This window comes from Stegodyphus dumicola, chromosome 6, assembly GCF_044657685.1.
Source record: "Stegodyphus dumicola isolate Sdum_Otavi_A_Nest chromosome 6, ASM4465768v1".
NCBI classification, from domain to species: domain Eukaryota; kingdom Metazoa; phylum Arthropoda; class Arachnida; order Araneae; family Eresidae; genus Stegodyphus; species Stegodyphus dumicola.
This window is the reverse complement of record NC_140773.1, coordinates 120,842,454-120,861,737: the sequence shown is the minus strand read 5'-3', so window position 1 is coordinate 120,861,737 and position 19,284 is coordinate 120,842,454. Positions and strand designations below refer to the sequence as shown.

The 19,284-nt window shown below is 35.0% G+C and overlaps 1 protein-coding gene across 4 annotated transcripts in view; it reads right to left on the bottom strand.

Annotated features, from left to right (window-relative positions):
- Positions 1–19,284, bottom strand: part of LOC118187156 (uncharacterized) — a 91,052-nt gene that overhangs the window by 25,228 nt on the left and 46,540 nt on the right. For 3 of the 4 annotated variants that reach the window (XM_085817909.1, XM_085817906.1, XM_085817905.1), the window contains exons 2-3: positions 13,784–13,836; positions 2,183–2,296 (exon numbers count right to left, since the gene is read on the bottom strand). In XM_085817909.1, coding sequence (XP_085674035.1) covers positions 2,183–2,296; positions 13,784–13,836 — 167 coding nt within the window. The remainder of the gene's footprint in view (positions 1–2,182; positions 2,297–13,783; positions 13,837–19,284) is intronic. The other variant, XM_085817908.1, reaches the window with a different exon arrangement.

Sequence of the window (19,284 nt, the reverse complement as noted above, 5' to 3'; positions counted from 1 at the left end):
ACACATGTTAGGTTAGATTAACTGATCAAGGCAAAGCAACTCGAGGGCTATTTGCCTACGGGATGAAATGACTGCGCAGGGGACTTTTTAAGTGAAACTGTCTCGTTACGTTACACATGGGGAAAATCACTAAAACCGACCATGTAGCCACCGGCATTATTCAATACTTAAATACACCAGCATTATTCAATACTTTGGTCGAACCACCAGTGTTCCTCGACTTTGCCACTCAGCCTCTGGTGGGCCTTGCACCCAGACAGACAGCAGCTACGTAATATTCTTATGGAATAGGTTTCTTTTTCAAACATAATTTTGTACCGTTTGTTTCTTCACAGTTTCTATATATTCCGTGAACTTTCCTTCGCAAAGAATACGATAAAATTTAAATCAAGGTTTTCTATTTTTTGTATGTACATTACTCAATTAGATATAATTCTGGTTCTGCATTACAAACTTTTCTAAGAAATAATTTGTGATACGCGAACAGAGTAATTCACTTTACATTTATTTCTATCTAGAGAAATCTATTTCAGTTTACGAATATTTCGGATGACGGACTATCTTCAGGAAGAAATTTAGTTCAAGAGTCAAGTTTCAGTGCACTAGGTAATAAGAGGTTACCCACTCTTTCCAGAGCATCTTTTCCAGAGTTTAAGAAAAGGATGCTCTGCTGAGACAACAAAATTTACTGCAGCTAAGGAAGTAGCGGATATTAAAACTGTTCCTTTGAAAACAGGAGCAGAAAAAAAAGCCAAAAAGCAACAAAATAGTTACGTATTGCAAAACCATTGCGAAGAAGCTACAACAGACTACATTATTTTTCAGATATTTCCTGCAACAAAATCATCCAGAAAAACACAGGTTCACATATTATTGCAGCTTAAAACCATCTTCACACTAATATATCTTTGCGGGATAGAGAATTCATCAACACTGACTATGAAAGCAATAGCCCAACAAGGCCTTTCTACCCAGCAGAATTTAATCTTGATACGAAATTACAAGCTCTATCAACTTTTGAGTCATATGCTGCATATAGTGATGTATCAAAGAGGGTTAAGGTATAGCCTGTGGCTTCTGTACGATACGAGACACCATTTGGACACGAAAACTTAATAATAGTGTTCCAAGCTGAGCTTGCAGCAGTTAGAGCAGCAGTTCTCTACAGCATTATAGTTGGTCACGAACTAACCACATATTCTGACCCAGCGTCAAATCTCCATTCTATACGGGGTTGAAAAAGTTGGAACACTATCGTCAAATGGGATTCAGAGAATACTACTCTTCTTGCCTACAAATAGGAGACCAAAGCCCCAATGAGTCCGTGAACACACTGGAGTAGATGGCAATGAAAAAGCAGGCCAAATTCCCAAATTTTCAGCCACGAACGAATATACGCAGATTACCATGGCCGAAGTCGCACATGAAAAGGACCACTAAGGCTCTTTTCATGGAGCGGTGGCAAAGTTCCTGGGACAACGAACGATATTGGCAGGAGAGTATATAATTACCATCCCCAGATCAGAGATAAATTACCCAGTGGTACTTCTGAGCTGACATAATTCCTGACGGGACATGGCCCATACATATTTATTTCAATTAGGCTTTAGAAACAATGCGCATTGTTTATGTGGAGGGTCGGAGTCTCAGACCATTATATTGACTATCCAGAAGCTAGTGCTTATTATTTCTGAATTCCATCATCTGAAAACAAACATGTATGGGTACGTAACATCTGCTTCAACACGTACACGCTTAGGCGTATCCATAAATGCACTGGTATAGCTCCTGGAATCCCCAATCGACTAAATAACTAAATGGCATACTGCTACAACTAAGGGCAGTAAAAGAAATGACATAAACTTGAAAAATGCATAATATGCATATGTTCTCAAGGTATATCAGCGAACAAAATAAGGATCATTGTCAGGGTTCACACAAGCTGATAAGCCTGTGGAAACCTTGACTGTGTAAACCATCTCCAAGTGGAACAGCTGCTGTGCCGGTGAAAAATATCAATTTAATATCCCATATGTGCATGTAAAACAAAATTAGTTTCACTATCATCCGCTACTGATCTTTCAGAATTAAATTAAGAGTGGAAACGCACATGTCTTATTTCATCATTCGATTTTTGAATAATTACTTTAAGCGCTCATAAGCAAACATTTGTTCTCCTTACTTGTGTCTCAGTATCACTTTCACACAATTGCCTCATGCGGTCATCTATATTCTCAGATTTATATGTAATTGGAGGATCGAATTCTTTGTACCATTCAAACACTTTTAGAAGTTCCTAAATAAAATAAAGAAATTCGATATATTATTGAATATTTACAGTCATACTAAATATTTTAAATGCAAAGAGATAAAACAGAAACGTACACTGATTAACGTAATTTTATCACACAGGAAAATTTTCTACGCACAAGTTTTAAATTCCACTAATATGACACAAAGAAATTAGTTAATATTATAACGATTCAGGGGTCTTTCTAATTGCATAAACACCTGTATTAAACGCTTACTCCTCAAATGTTACCATAAAGTTATGGTGCAAGCAATCATCTTTAGCTTAATCTAACTTTGAAAACAACAAATGCCCAAAAGTTTAAATATTAACTTTATTTCACCTCACTACTTGCGAGTTCTAAATTAAAATAACAAAAAACAAAATACGTCGGCTTGACTTTTAGCAATTAGATGGAGCTTAAAAATTCAACTGGCTACTATAATAGTGCTTCTAATCAAGGCTACAATATACTTGGTTCGAGAAACTAATCTAAATCAAAACTCACGTACCAACTTGACCTATCTCTTATTCGAACAGTAGCCTCCGAAAGCAACGTATGTGCAGCAGCCAAAACACTGCGAAGAGTGTTTTCTACCACACGTTATGCGATTTTGATTCTTCCTCTCAATTTAAATTATGCCACGTGCCTGTCACATCTGCAATAATCTCTAAACTGAGCGAATACGTGAGGAAATGAGGCATAAAGGAAAGATTTGAAATAAACTGTTAACTGAAATGTTACTCTCGCTTTTCAGGGAAAAGTCTTTGTTATTCACAGTCTCAAATGGACTTTATGAAACGTTAAGCCTATTTTATAGAGTGAGAACCGTTTGAAGCCTCATCACTAACTCGAAGCATAGCTTGAAATCTTTTTACATCCTTCCAATGGGACCTAGAAAGGAAAACAATTTTTTATATTTATGTGCAATAGCATATTTCATTTTGCTACAACATATTCATTTCTTCACAAGATAATTATGTACAGTCTTTCCTGATCTTTTCCAAGGCCTCAGTGTTTGTGTTGAAGCCACCAAACTGTATAGGTTGTATTAGAGCGGACAACTACTCCCAAACCAAACTACACAACATGTTAATACTATGCGACAAAACTCAAGTATTCCTAAGCACTGCAAGCTATCCCAATGTCAGGTTTACTTAGCTGTTAAGACACAATAACACGCCGAATAAATACTAATTCAGAAGTCAAACAACAAAAGTCAGCGTTATATTTACAAAATTTTCACAGGTCTAGTTTCGATGGTTTAACCGAACCACCATCCTCAGCTGCAAAACCGCAAATGAACAAGATAGGAAATAATGATTAGATAAGATAAAAAAGCCTAGACAAGAATAAGCAGGTGGCGCCATCTGTTGGTGAAACCAGAACTGAAACATAATTTCTTTAAAGGACGAAGGCAAAGTTGGATTGGAATTAGGATCGTTAACTAGAAGAGAAAGATTTTTATGAATGTGAAATGCCTCTAGAAAATCCAGTTCTCCAATAGAAGATGTTTTTTGAATAATTTTGGCAGCAGAAAAATTGAAAGTGTGATTTTCGGACCAACAATGTTGAGCAACAGAAGACTTCTGTGTTTCCTTTTTTCTAACATATCCCTCATGTTCCTTGAAGCGAAATTTTAAGGCTCTCTTAGTTTGGCCAATGTAAATTAAATCACACTGGCAAGGAATCCTATAAATACCCCAGGAATTCATATCCGGAATGTGGTCCTTGAGTATGGAACTCGGAATTTTATTAGTGGGAGAATAAACAACCCGAAAGTTAAATTTCTGCAAAATATGTGCAACTTTATAGCTAATTGATGGAAAGAAGGGAACGACAAGAGAATTTTTATAATCTCCTAAAACATTTATTCCTATGTTTTCCGTGCTCTTCAAGTTTGCTCCTCCAAACGAGGCCTTGATGAAGAACTAAATTATTTAAAAGCAATAGCTATTGACAGCTTTTCACCCAACATTATTAATCAAGCAGTTAAAAATTCTCATCTCAACACACTCAAAGGCACACTCTTGTTTTAGGAGATTATAAAAATTTTGTTGTCATTTTGGTTCGGTTAAACCATCGAAACTAGTCCTGTGAAAATTTTGTAAATATAACGATGATTTTTGTTGTTTGACTTCTGAATTAGTATTTATTCGGCGTGTTATTGTGTCTTAATTGTAGAAGTCCCAAACAGGCTTATTTTTTGCTTTCTTTTTTGCACGTGGTGTGGCCGCCATTTTGTAATTTCATGGGTCTCGGTAAGTACATTTTTACAATTTTCAAGTTCTGTTTATGTTTTGTATATTTGGACATTGTGCTTTCCTTGTCTGATTTCATGCATGTTGCTTACAAACGTTTTATTTTCTATTCATTTGAATGAGGGATTTTTCTGCTGTTTTGTGTGTGCTTTATTATTGCTTAGTTAATTTAGTTTGATTTTCTGCTTTGTTTATCATGCCTTCATCTGTTAATCGTTTCACTAAATTACGCCTGAAACGGCAAAAATTCCTGAATCATCTTGACTTTTTACTTAAATGTAAATGTAAAAAATTGGTCCCCAATTTTATTCAAATCAAATCTAATCAAAAACCTTCGAGTCGCGTTTCAAGAATTCTGTTAAATTGCAAGCTTGCCATACTTCGGTCCATCATAAGGGATACACGTCAACAATTGTCCAAAATTGAACATCAACTCTATAAGCTTCATCTGGAACTCGCTAAATCATATCCAAAATTCACTGCCCTTGAACAAAAGTCTTGGTCTAGAACGGAGAATGCAGTTAACCGTCATAAAAACACCCTTGCAGTTAAATTCGAAAAACTCCTTTTACAGTCTTCCAGTTCAAGTAGTCAAAAAATCTTCCCATCGTAAACATCAAGCTAATAGTTAATATTTCTAATGTTAGTCTTTCAGAAGAACAAGAGAGAATTCTAAAGTATAATTTTAACTTCTCACAAACCTGTAAACCTCGATTCCGAAGACTTTGGCTCCTATCGAAAAAGCTTTCAAGTTCAGTAAAGTTTCAGATTCACAGAAAGAAATGATTAGGCATCTTACCGCTCATAATGTGAAATTCAATAATAAACCTTTGAAACCAAATCTAACTGCGAGAGAAAGAGCTACAAACAATGCGCGAAATTCATTCTAACCCGGATATTATCATTTCAAAGGCCGACAAAGGTGGCCAGATAGTCGTCATGGATAAGAACACTTACATCGATGGTGTCACTAAACTCTTAAACGAAGGACCATATAATCCGATCCCTAAAGATCCTTCACCTTCGGACTTATCCAAAATAAAAACTGCGATCAAATCTTCGCAAATCATTTCAAGCAACTTAAAACATTCGCTTATCCCATCTGTTGCGAATTGTGCCAGATTATATGCTCTTCCCAAAATTCATAAAAGTGGTATTCCTTTCCGCCCTATTGTATCAAATTTAGGTACTGCCTCGTATCCATTAGCTAAATATTTAGTTTCTAGATTTTACACTCTATTAGACAATAACATTTATACCATAAAAAATTCAATAGAGTTTATAAAAAAGGTTAAAAACATTTCTCCTAGTAATTTACTCATGATTTCTTTTGATGAAAAATCATTATTCACCAATGTCCCAGTGGAGGGTGCTTTAAGATGTCTAGAAACCAGACTTTGCGAATTTCATTTCTCTTGCATCGAAATTGATGAGCTAATTTCTCTCACTCAACTCTGATTGAAACAAACACATTTTGTTTTCCAAAATAAATATTACAAGCAAACTGAGGGATTAGCTATGGGAAGCCCCCTCAGTCCCATCCTGGCTGATATCTACATGCATTATTATGAATCAAAATTGTTTGAAACTTAAACTTCCCTGCATGGTTCCGTTACGTAGACGATACTTTTACCCTGTTTGAAGGTAATAAAGATGATTTAAATAAAGTTCTTTCAACGATGAATTCTATTGATCCTACTATTCAGTTCACTTTTGAACTTGAGACTTGCAATTCTCTTCCGTTTCTCGACATTCTGGTCACACGTAATACATCCAACTTCAGTACTACGGTTTACCGTAAACCTTCATCGGTTTGCCTTCCACCACACTTTAAATCATGTCATCCGACTAAACAAAAGTTAGCTTCATTTTATTCCTATGTTTTCCGTGCTCTTCAAGTTTGCTCCTCCAAACGAGCCCTTGATGAAGAACTAAATTATTTAAAATCAATAGCTATTGACGGGGCCTTTTCAACCAACATTATTAATCAAGCAGTTAAAAAATTCTCATCTCAACACACTCAAAGGCACACTCTTGTTTTACGAGATTATAAAAATTCTATTGTCATTCCCTTCTTTCCATCAATTAGCTATAAAGTTGCACATATTTTGCAGAAATTTAACTTTCTTGTTGTTTATTCTCCCATCAATAAAATTCCGAGTTCCATACTCAAGGACCCCATTCCGGATATAAATTCCTGGGGTATTTATAGGATGCCTTGCCAGTGTGGTTTAATTTACATTGGCCAAACTAAGAGAGCCTTAAAATTTCGCGTCAAGGAACATGAGGCATATGTTAGAAAAACGGAAACACAGAAGTCTGCTGTTGCTCAACATTGTTGGTCCGAAAATCACACTTTCAATTTTTCTGCTGCCAAAATTATTTGAAAAATATCTTCCATTGGAGAATTGGTTTTTCTAGAGGCATTTCACATTCATAAAAATCTTTCTTTTCGACTTAACTATCCTAATTCCAATCCAACTTTGCTTTCGGCCTTTAAAGAAATTATGTTTTAGTTCTGGTTTCACCAACAGATGGCGCCACTTGCTTATTCTTGTCCAGGCTTTCTTATCTTATCTAATCATTATTTCCTATCTTGTTCATTTGCGGTTTTGCAGCTGAGGATGGTGGTTCGGTTAAACCATCGAAACTAGTCCTGTGAAAATTTTGTAAATATAACGCTGATTTTTGTTGTTTGACTTCTGAATTACTTAGATGTGTTAGCCGTTTAGCATAATATTCTCTATTACAGTATGAATGTTAAATCCTATTAAACTCAAAAATAAGAAATATAAACTTTCCTTACAACACTCAGTATTAACAAAAACGTAATTGCGTTATTATTGCTTTAATTTTGAGACACAAATTTAGCCTTAATATTAATAAAATAGCTTTTAGCATGTCAACTGACTGCTTTCTACTTGGTCTCCTGTCACTCATCCGTCGTTTGAAATAATTTCATAACTCTGGACTTCCCGCCGTCTTTAATAGCCTCAATTGCTGAAGGATCTGACCTGTTCCTTAGTTTCTTTGGTGTTGACTATTCGACCGTAGACCCTGCAGGACCGTCGTCTGCACTCTCCTTAGAAAGCTGAATCTTCTGAATCTGGAACGGGCATCTGAATACAACTGCTATTATTCCGATTTTCACTTACAATCTTCGGATGTGCTTACATTCCGGTCTGCTCCCGTTTCTGCCCGCTGCTTTGCTGCTCATCCTGTTCACTCTTCTTAACTTAGGCCCTTTGCGACAGATTTGGACTATTCTGGAAGATCTTGCGGAAAACATACAAACTCAGCGCTTTATATAAATAAAGAGTGATTTAAATTAGTTCATGTAGCATAGTTAGTATTATATTATATTTGTTGTCTTTGATAAATAGTTTTGTGATTTTTTGCTCTCTCTTAGATGGAAGACCGATTTTTGAACAGTGATAAACAAAATAGTGCAGATAAAGAAAGCATGTCTTCAATCAGTGGCACGACTGTGGGAAAACAAAAATATCGTAAATATGATGACGATTATTTAGTTTGTTTTTACGTCAACAAAAATGAATATTGAAGAATGACCACAATGTGTATTGTGTAGAAAGTTTTGGCAGCGGAATGTTTGCTTTCATGTAAATCGAGGCGCCAAAAGCAAATCACTACTGCAAGGTTGGCAATTTGTGCCAGGAAGTTAAAAGAACTAAAACAACTAAAATATACACTTTCTAAGACTGCATCAATACTAAAAGACGCTTTGTTAGCGTCTTACAAGGTGGCTTACAGAATCGCATAATGTAAGCAGCCTCATACCGTTGCAAAAGAGCTTATTCTACCAGCTGCTGTAGATATGCTGAAAATCATGGTTGGAGAATCTACTAAGTACCTTGGATTTAAAAGTGTGCCTTTGTCCAATAAAACTATTAGTCGGAGAATAAAACATACGGTGGAGGATATCAGCGATCAAGTATTTGAAAAAACTATAAGAGTTGGGATGGCAGCTAGATAATGCTACGGATAATAATAAAGATGCTTAGGTGATATGCTATGTACGATAATAATGTTAGATACGACCTTCAATTCTGTAAAAATATCACGCGTATACGAGCCAGTTGCCCTTAGAAAGTCCTCCACGAAGTCATCCCTCCCTTTAGGCTGATAGCATTCGTGTGCTTTGCCATAATTAAATAATTCAATCTGCAAAAATATCACTCCAGACTCAGGACGTGTTCGATATTCTAGATGCTTTCTCATCTGCAAATAATCTGAATTGCCTTAAGTACGCTGGTATTTGTACTGAGACCAACTTAGTACACGTCTGGTTACTATGGAGGATTACAGGTACTTATTGGAAGCAAATTACCAAGTGCACTATGGACACATTGCGTAATTCATTGAGAAGCACTTGCGTCAAAGCATTTGAGTGCTGCGCTAAATCGGGTTATAGAATGCGTGCTGAATGTTGTAAATTTTATAAAATCAAGTCCATTGAAAGTGAGGCTTTTTAAAAAATTGTGTGAAGATATGGAACCCGAATATTCGTCTTTCTTGGACTATAGCAGTTCACGAAAGATCTCTTATGATAATGTTTTATCACGTAGTTTTGAACGCGGGAATACATTTTTATTTTGTTTAAAGAGGAAGAATGCAAAAATGCAGATGATTTTGCTGATGCCGATTTTTTAATAAAACTGGTATACGACATTTTTGAAAAGATGTGAAGGAAATGATGCAGCCGAAGATTGTTTTTTTAATATTGCAGCAACTTTTGATGTAAAATGAACTTTTGAACTTTCTCAAAATATAAAAACCATATTTGAAAGGAATTCAGCTGAATATCTGGTTTAAAAAATACTTTTAAAATGAAAATTTCGATATATTTGCAAGGATCAAGATCCATTTATCACTAGTGCTGCGTCTGAATTCACTGCTGAGGAAGAACAAAATCTTATCGAATTATCTTGCGACAACATTTTCAAAACAAAATTTGGCAGCATGGAATCGGCAGAAATTTGGACTTCAATGAAAGATGAGTATAGGGAATACTCATCTTTCTTTGAAGTCCAGGCTCGGGAAGATTTTAATTCAATTTTCGACGTAGCTTGTTTTTGTGTGAAGCTTGGTTTCCATCGGTCGTGTTGCAGGGTTTCCCTTAGTTCAGTTAACCAATTATTCAAATTTTTGTTATCTTTTCGGAACTCCTCAACTTCCCCTCGCATTTCCTCGCCAGGATGCAAATTTAGAGTTAAGTGAATTGAGTATTTAAAAGGGTGAGTCCTGAGTTTATTCAGAGCGTGTTTTCGCTAACCAGCGCACGTTAGGAGTCTATCCTTGCTAATACGCGGAATTGCTGATACGCCTCTTTGGCCGTTTAAATAATTATCATGCCCGGTAAGTTGCCGAGTCAACTTAGTTAACCTTAACTTCAAGTGCTAGTCCAGCACTAATCTTTAGCCTCGAATTTATTGTGTAACGATTCTTAATTTCCACCGCAAGTTGTCGGTGTCAGTTTAAGTATGAAATACATGCCTTTCTGTTCAGAGTTGAATAATAATAAAGGGTTATTTTTACCCTTCTTCTGTGTTGGTTTTGTAGCCAGGTTCTTTAGTAGGATCAAGTAGAGTTTATGCGGTCAAAGAGAAAACGATCCTACAGTGTAATAAAAAGCAGGGATAGAGCAAAAATCAACATGGGAAAGAAAATGAACGTGGCCATGTATTGCTTAATTCCACGGTTTGAGAAAATGTGCATTGATTTGCAGGCGCATCCATCACATTTGATGTTAATAGTAATTATTAATTTAATGTTATTAGTCAATAAAGTAAAAAAGTTAAATAATGGAGATACACGAGTTTTATTTATTTTATGCCTTATGATTAGTTACAATTTTGTTTAGGATAGGGCGCTGTAGAATAATTTAATTAAAAAGAGGCGCCGCAACTCGAAAAGGTTTGGCAACCACTGTCTTAATATCAATGCTGTTAGCCGAATAACCCTGTGTAGGTTGCGATAATTAATTAAGTGAAATAGAGGTTCCGATTATGATTTACTTTCACGATACCTGCATAATATTTAACTGACATTCATTTCTAGAATAAGCATAGTCACTATATTTAACGCTAGATGTCCGGAATTTGGGATTCTGAGATTCCCGAAATTATCTAGGCTTATTCCCCACAGTCTCCCTCACGTAATTTCATGGGCTGGATTTTCATTTCCTGAACAAAAATTCCTGTTTCGAGGTTACGGCATTATTGGATTTCTGCAACACGGTTAGAGACAAATTGTTTCCAGCCGCGAACACAGCTCTTCATCCGGTAAAAACATATTTGCGAATTTGTCCAACAAATGTATTATTGGGTTTAAGAAATACACACATGTGCACAATTAAAAGAATTTTCGAAAAATGTATATTTTTATGAAAAATATTGAAACAAAGGTATTAATTATGCCGCCGAAGAATTACGCAAATATTCAGAGTCGAATATCTAAGCCTAAAGGTGCGAGTCCGCGAAATTACTTTTGTAGGGGATATAAGCCCACGAGAGGTGTGCTCGTACTTCTTCACGACTTTCACCGTGTTTCTTGCAAGAGTTAGGTAAATTTTATATGACATCAGGTAATATGAGAAAGCACGAACGTACGAATGACAGAATGAGATGGAGCATTGTGGGTAGATGGTAAGTAGACAAATCACAAACGCAGGTGGCTACCGAGCTCATTGTAAGGCCATTTTTGTCTGTAAATTGTGAAAACAGTTTCAGGAAATTGGATCCATATTGAGAAAACTTCCCCAAGATACACCAAGATCCGCAACGACGAATGATTGTTACTTGGCATTTTCAGCGTGGTGACGCGGGACTACTACAGCTTCACAGCTCCCACGTGAGCTGCATGCTGCCACTGGAACCCGAGTTTTACGGTTTACAGTTGCCCGAAAGCTTCATGAGCTCGCGCGGTATAACAAAAGACGCGCTGTTTGCGTCTCACTTACTGCAGCACACAAAAGAATGACTTTAGCATGGCGCAGACAACATGCAACTTAAAAACATGCGACAACATGCGACTTAGAAAAGACTTCAGTGGAGCAGCGTGCGTTTCACTGATGAGGCGAAAATCAGCCCGGTCACTGATTTTCGTCTACCTATATCTGGAAACCGCCTAGAATACGGTATTGACCTTCTCTTATCATAGAAAAGGATCATTATGGTGATGGAGGTGTTATGGTTTGGGAAGGCATTAGGTTAGACTATCCCACATAACTGTATATTTTTGAAAAAGGATCCCTGACTACTATGATGTATAAAGGAGAGATCTTAGGACCCTATGTTCTAATTTTTAGGAGCCAATGTGTCCTGGGTTTCTGTTAATGGACGACAACAAACATAACATCCACATAAATCTCAGCTGTTCGACGATTGCGTGGAAAGTGAGGATATTCATCGCATGGATTTGCCAGTTAAATTTCCTAACCTTAACCCTATACGGCATGTCTGGGACGCTCTTGAGAGGGCAATTTTATCTCGCCGTCTTGTTATTACTAGAACCCTCCGGGAGTTGAAAATATCCTTGCGTCCAGTATGCCTTTATGCTACGCGACCTGTCTGGCTATTAGAGGAATTATACCACATAGTAGACTCATTTTTAGTTCAGTATCACAACGCGCATTTTCGACATCTCTGTACTATGAGCTTTACTGATAACCATGCGTTGGTATGTCTCTTTCTGTCTTATAAATGTATATTCATATGAAGTTTCATTAAAATCTGTCCATTAACGTTTCAGAAATTCGACATAATGAGGAAATTCTCTTAATTTTACGCACCATAATATACACCCATTTGGGAATAGTGGCGGTGACGCTCCGGACATTTGCATTTATTTGCAAATTTTTGCGATCGTACTTTCCTTTCTTTCCGGCGCGCTATATTTAATAGTCCTGAGCGTCTATTCAAAACACTATTAGTATATCATATTCTATGCCAATTTTTCTAAATTACCACATTTATTTTTCATATTCACATCATTATCAAAATAATTATTAAATTCTTAAACTAATTTAAAGGTTCTTTGAAACAATAATTCAAAAATATGATTAATAACAGAGTAATTTTAATAACCTTCCCTAAATAAAATAATTATAAGTTTGAAATTTGTTACTAAATCAAGTTTATTCATTATAATAATTAAAATAAATTACTAATATTCAAAATACGAGTAATAGTAATGATCAGCAATTTCCATATGTTTATAATATACAAATTTCTAGCTGTATAAAACCTTACTTTATTCATATAATACCTAATATAAAATTATAAAATCCACAGTACGGTTAGAGTTTCCGATTGACGAATAAAATAGAAAAAAAGAGATGAAGTGAAAATAAATTTAAAGCGCAAACTTGAAGCACATTCTTCAAACATAGATTAGATTAACGACCTTCAAAGTACTGGAAATGCGTAGGTGAAATCATTTGGGATGTTCCCTGAAAACTTATTAAATCACTTTTAATATAAATCTTTGGCTGGAATAATTTTAAGCACTGTAGATGACAGTATTTTTTTCCTTTTCTGGATCTTAAATAGATCAAAAACGATGTTTCATATGCATGAAAAATAAAATAAAATTAGTAGTCATGGCAAGTGTGTGGCAAAATAACCACAAATTAGTCTTTCTGGTTAACACATTTTATAATTCCGTACGTGAATCTTCCACCCGCATTTACGACATTCTCTCCGACTAGATGCAATGAAGCAGATTTAGATGTAATAATGTAGGAACATTGGGCTGTGCAGATATTGAGATGTTGATCTTAAGCGAAAACTAAACTTGGCAGCGAGGCAGATTAAACATTCATTTTTATTTCAATTGACAGTTGTGGCCACAACTCACTTGGCACTCTAATCGTGCCTGTTTCCAGTAGATTTACATTTTTGATATTGTTGCGATAGAAGAAAAACAGCGCGACAGCCTCTTAGCGGTTTCAGAAGTAGAAGCAAACTGCATAGTTATCTAGTATTGCAGCTTATTCGATTTCGGTTCTCTAAACTTTGAGCAATGCCATATGGTGTCTGATTCATAATTTAAGTACTCTAATAGATTTCGTTTTAAATTTTGACATCTTCCTGGGATGGTTTAATGTACTTTTACTAATTTATTAATTTACGTTTATATATATATATATATATATATATATATTTGATATATATCAAGAGAAATATTATAACAGATATAAAATGTATTTACTTCTTCTGTAGCAGTCTCAATACAAGACCAAGATTTCTTATATGCTTCTTCTCCTAAATGAAAAAGCAAAACAAAAATTAAAGCATTCGTAAAATAAGTACTACATACAAACTGACAATTTTAGAACGAAATCTGTTTTATGAACGTTCCGTTTAGCAAATTATTTGATCGTCTGTTTACAAAATTTAGAGTTTTCTTATAAAAATATGCAAATTGTGAAGTTTAACAAAATTATTCCAACTCGACTCATAATTTGTGAGGATTTTTAAGTTTTACTAACGTTTATTTTATTTTAAAACTTTGCTACCAACTTTTATTTTCCATTTCCGGCCGCCAGATTAAGCGCGATTAGATTTGTTTATGCAAATTAGGTTGTAAACTGTATAAGTATTTATGCCTACTGTATTCAGTATAAGTATTTATGCCTACTGTATTCATTATAAGTATTTATGCCTACTGTATTATAAGATACGGCTTTTAGCCAAAAGAGAGAGAGATAGACTTCTCGCTGCCTTACCACACCGCGTGCTCTTCAGTCAGTTCATGTCTGCCTTTACCAGAACTTAATAACTCTCGCTGATATTTGAAGATGTACTGTAACTACTCTTTGTAAAGCATCTAAGTTTAGTTTTCATTTTAGTTAGTTTAGTTCTTATTTTCTACGTTTTAAACCACAAGTGCTGGTCTTTGTATCCCGAGGGGCGAGACGGCTGTACGCTGTGAGAAATAAAGGGTAAATTTTACCCTTCTCATCTTTGTCGTATCTTCTACACACGCACGAACAAAGCCTTGAGTAAGCTCCCTATTCCTACGCAGGAATCTAGTTATGTTTCCAAGATCTGACAACTTTACCATGGCATTTTATAATTTTGAATCTTGAAAAGCTTCTTTTCTGTTTATTGTTGTAATTTACTCTGCGATATATGCGATGCCCTTGTATGACCGCTTAAGACACTGAGGGAATGCCAAGAACTTTTTTTTCACATCACCTTTGCTTTCAACATAACTGTGACTGAGAACCGTTAGTTAACCGAGGCCGAGAATCATTTCACTATCCCTCTGTTTTACAAATTCCACAGCAATATAGTCTTTCTATAACTCATTCAGTAAACATTTTCTTCCAAGCTCGATTACTCAGTTTTCTACGAGAAGGAACTTCGAGAAAGGTGACTACCACAATTTAAGTTCTGAGTCCGTACCCAACATAAACATAAACTTATTAGATGGTAGGATATATTGTCAGAAAGCCTTCACTGATTTAGAAAGAGTACTACTTGTGTGCCGCTGGCATATTTTATTACATTTATCACATTAAGCATACAAATCTACATTTTTGATAAACTTAAAGCAACAGATACGAAACCTACGTGTTTAATGATCAAAGGAAAAATGTTGATATTTTGTTTCTCAAATAGTTCGATAAAAGTCCGTAGGAAAAAAGATATAACACTAAAATTCGATCCTTCTCAGAATTGTTTATCAAACAACATTTAAAAATTAGGATACTATTTTGGACTGTTCCTAGATGTTATCTGTCTTTCTAGCGTGAGATGAAACGGACAACAGGTGTGATTTTATAAAGCCTTTGACAAAGCTACGTTTAAGCAACTACTCTCCATCTGAGATAAAAGTAATTAGGCAAGGAAGGGTTTAGTAATGAGAAAGCCCCTGGAATTTTCAGCAGATTGAGAGCAAACTGTTTTCAGGCGAACATTAGGTGGAAAAGTGTGTGGCACGAAAAATTCACTAAAATGTAAAGGATTGTGACAGAAATTATTTGCTATTAAAATTATGATGTGATTGTAAATCACAGTTAATCTATATGTCAGATAAAAAAATAGGAAGAAACTGTTTGAAACGAAAGACATATTCAGTGCGAAGGAGATAGGACTCTTTTCTAAATAATTATCGCCAAACAAGTGTTACATAATAATGGCTAATGCAGGTAGTCCAGAAGCTGGAAAATGAAATGCCGTTTATTAAAAAAGGAAACTTTGAAGATATTTAAGAAGATTTACAGTAGATGTCAGACTGAAAGCGATACTACTCGGGATAGCGTGGGCCGTTAAGTACAAATCACAGTTAATCTGAACACTTTTGAAACGTATACAAGATATAACCAGCATTGTAATTCATGAAAAGAATATTTTTTATGAAAGTGCCTCTATTTTTAAGCAGATTAATCTAGAAAATACCTGCACTTTATGACGCAAACTAAATCACTATTTGTTTCAACATTTTGCTATAATTAATGAAAGAATAAATGTTATTAGAAATGAAGAAACATAGTAATAAATCACATTAAAAACAATGTTAACAAGAATCCTTGAACTATGTCATTGAATTCAAACTCGTGTAAAAAAATCTATTGGAATTTTTGATTTTTTTAGCAGATATTTTTTACGATCTAAGGTCTGTTGTTATTGTGATTTAGCGCACTTGTTTGGCAGTGTCATTAGAAGTTAATGAATTTTATTGTTGCAAGGAGCGCAGGAATGCGCCATCGTTGGCATGGACCTTTCAAGTGACCATATATACATAAATTTATAAGTGTCACCATACAAGTACAATTCGAATTTGCCCACCCTTTCCGTTCCACCCTTTCCAGTTGAAGCCGAATCCTCAAGGGCAGAATCCCCCCATAGACTTCCGCGCCTCTTCCCCTACCCTCAAACTACTCGAAAGGAGTTTCAGCTCGACGCGTATTTTAAGTGTCCGCATGGTGCAGAGACTATCCAAGCATGGCCCAATTACTGGTCGTGAACTCCTTAACATCAATCATAACTTAAAATCCTACTAGGTCCCCCCATGCTAACCCCCTTAAAATCATACTAGTGTCTAAGAGAAACACGAGAGTACCGGCTATCCCCATCTCAGATGATCTTCGGTCGAGACCTTCGTCTGCCTTCTGATCTCTTGTTTGGTAGCCCTCCGGATGCGCCTTCATCACCTGAGGAATACATCTAAGACCTTCAGGCAGGGTTTGAAGTGACGCACATTTTCGGACGAGAGCGAGTCAACTTGGCGACGGAGAAAATGAAGACCCTATACGACACGAGAGCTACTAGACATCGATTCAACGAAGGAGACAAGGCGTGGTTGTGGAAACCAACTCGACGGAGAGGACTCTCTCCTAAACTACAGTCTCCTTGGAATCCATACACAGTCCTACACAGGCTGAACGACGTCGTGGTTCGGATCCGTAAGTCATCGAACTCTAAGTAGTTTATTACGACAGGCTAGCTCCTTACTGCGGCTACAGTACATAGTGTATTAAACGTAAATAATATAAGATCATGTTCTTTTTTTTTTTTTTAATTTGTAAATTTACGCACTCATTTATTGATTTGTATTTGATTTATTTTGTATTGTAATGTTTATTACTGCATTGATTCTTTAGTTGTAAGTATGCCTTCCTTTCCAGGGATTGTAGTGCCCGGGACGTGCAGTCCTTGGGAAGGGAGCAGTTTTACGAATTTTGTATTTAGTGAGATATTTTTAATAGAATTATAATTAAAATTGTTTTATTTAGTCGTGCAACGCAGCACGTGGCGTATTTTAAGAGGAAGCTACGCCGGAAAAGTTAAAATACAGGAACACGTGCATTTAACATTGAAAAAATGCTTATCTCGCTAGTTTATATTTAATTTGAATAAATGTAATTCACTAGTATGTTAGCTGTAACCGAATTCTACTCTTTTTGCTTTCCAGAAATTGATAGAACTGTCTCGCGCGGCTGATTTGAAAAGCTATAAAACGCCAGAACGAGAACATCTCAGCTCCATTTGTTTAGATAACTGTTGTTGATTGTAGCGAATTTGCGGTGACATCGGATTAGTTTTCTCTGCGCTTTGGATTGCGTTCTATTTAGCGTTTTAGTAGCTTAAAATATAGCTACTGATTATATTGCGTGATATTGTGATATAGTACGAACATCGCTGTGAGAAAATTGACGCGTTTTTGGTATTTCTTTGTGATAAGAATAAATTTTATTAACTTTTTATCGGACTTGTTCAATCAATATATTACGAACCCGTACGCACATAACAATATCATTCAACGGAGTTTTGAGAAACAAATCTAACTTAATAAAATAAAATAATATTGATAACGGAAGGCATTAGTTACATTAGGCTAGATACTACGTAAAATAAAAGGCAACAAAAGTATTTACCTGATGTACATTGAATCTAAATTGGTACCTCTTTCATGCAGTTTCTTAATGAAATCTTCAAATCTACCTTTTTAAAACGTTTTTTAAAAAGTTCCTAATAATTTTATTTTAAAACCTATAATAATATAGAGAGAATTTAAAGTTTCTGGAAACTCTGTTTACGAGACGTTTTATTGCAAAAATTTAAATTAAGTAAACCATAATTTTTTTATGTATGTCCATTGGCCCCTCAACATCCGAAGAAAAACAATATAAAATTTTTAACTTTAGCAATACATCGTTTTAACAAAAACTTTTATACGGCCTTTATTTTCGCAACAGTTAGTCGCAGGCATGTACTTCTTATTACAAAAATACTTTAAATGAAACAAATATTTATACTTTAGCATTTTTAATTTAAATTTATTAGTTTTGTGAAAATTACGATAATTAACTCTTTATTCGTTCCTGAGGTGCCAATAAATACATTTAGGAGCATTTTGTATTCAATATAAAAAATAAAACACAAAACATTTGGCCGGTTAGTAAATATATTAGACAAAGTTGAGGTAAATTTTTCCTTAAATTCCAGTAAATGATATTCTTTCGTGATTTACTAGTGCTTAATTTTTTTTCATATTTTGCATGCCAAGAAAATTATATATATATATATATATATATATAATAATTTATTTCCTAAACAATATTGATTAATTGATTATATTATCTCCGAAGTTTAATTAAAGTAGAATTATTTTAAAAGAGTGAATCCGTACTGGTAAGTTATATTTTAAAAGATGTTTTGAAGTAATTTGAAAGCAAAATGTTAATAATGTTTTAACGGGGACTGGAGTTAAATCATCATGAAGAAAAAAAATTCAATTGTAAAAGGAAAAATTAAAAACATGTAATCATTGTCATTGATCGGAAATCGGTTGACTTTTCAAAGGGAACAAACTAACTCCCGTTCAATGAACAATAATTGATAAAAATACGTAAATACGAAGGTGTTTCGTCTTTACTCGAGTTACAAGTTAAAGCCAAACCAGCAATTCTAGTCAGGCCAAATATTTCCGCGAATAGAAGGGATAATGAACCAATGCTGATACTCAAAGACCTTATTCTTATGAAGCATTTCAATTTGGAGTAAAAAGCAATTTCTGTAGAGAAATACGAAATAACCCGAGTAACCGTCCCCGACACTTTCATGTTTATGCATTTGAGTTCTATATTATTTGTAAAAATTAAACATTGGAAATTGTCATTATGAAATCGAATTCAAAGTAAAGTTGAAATAAACATAGAAGATTACAAAATAAGATAAATAATGCAAACTTTATAAAAACAA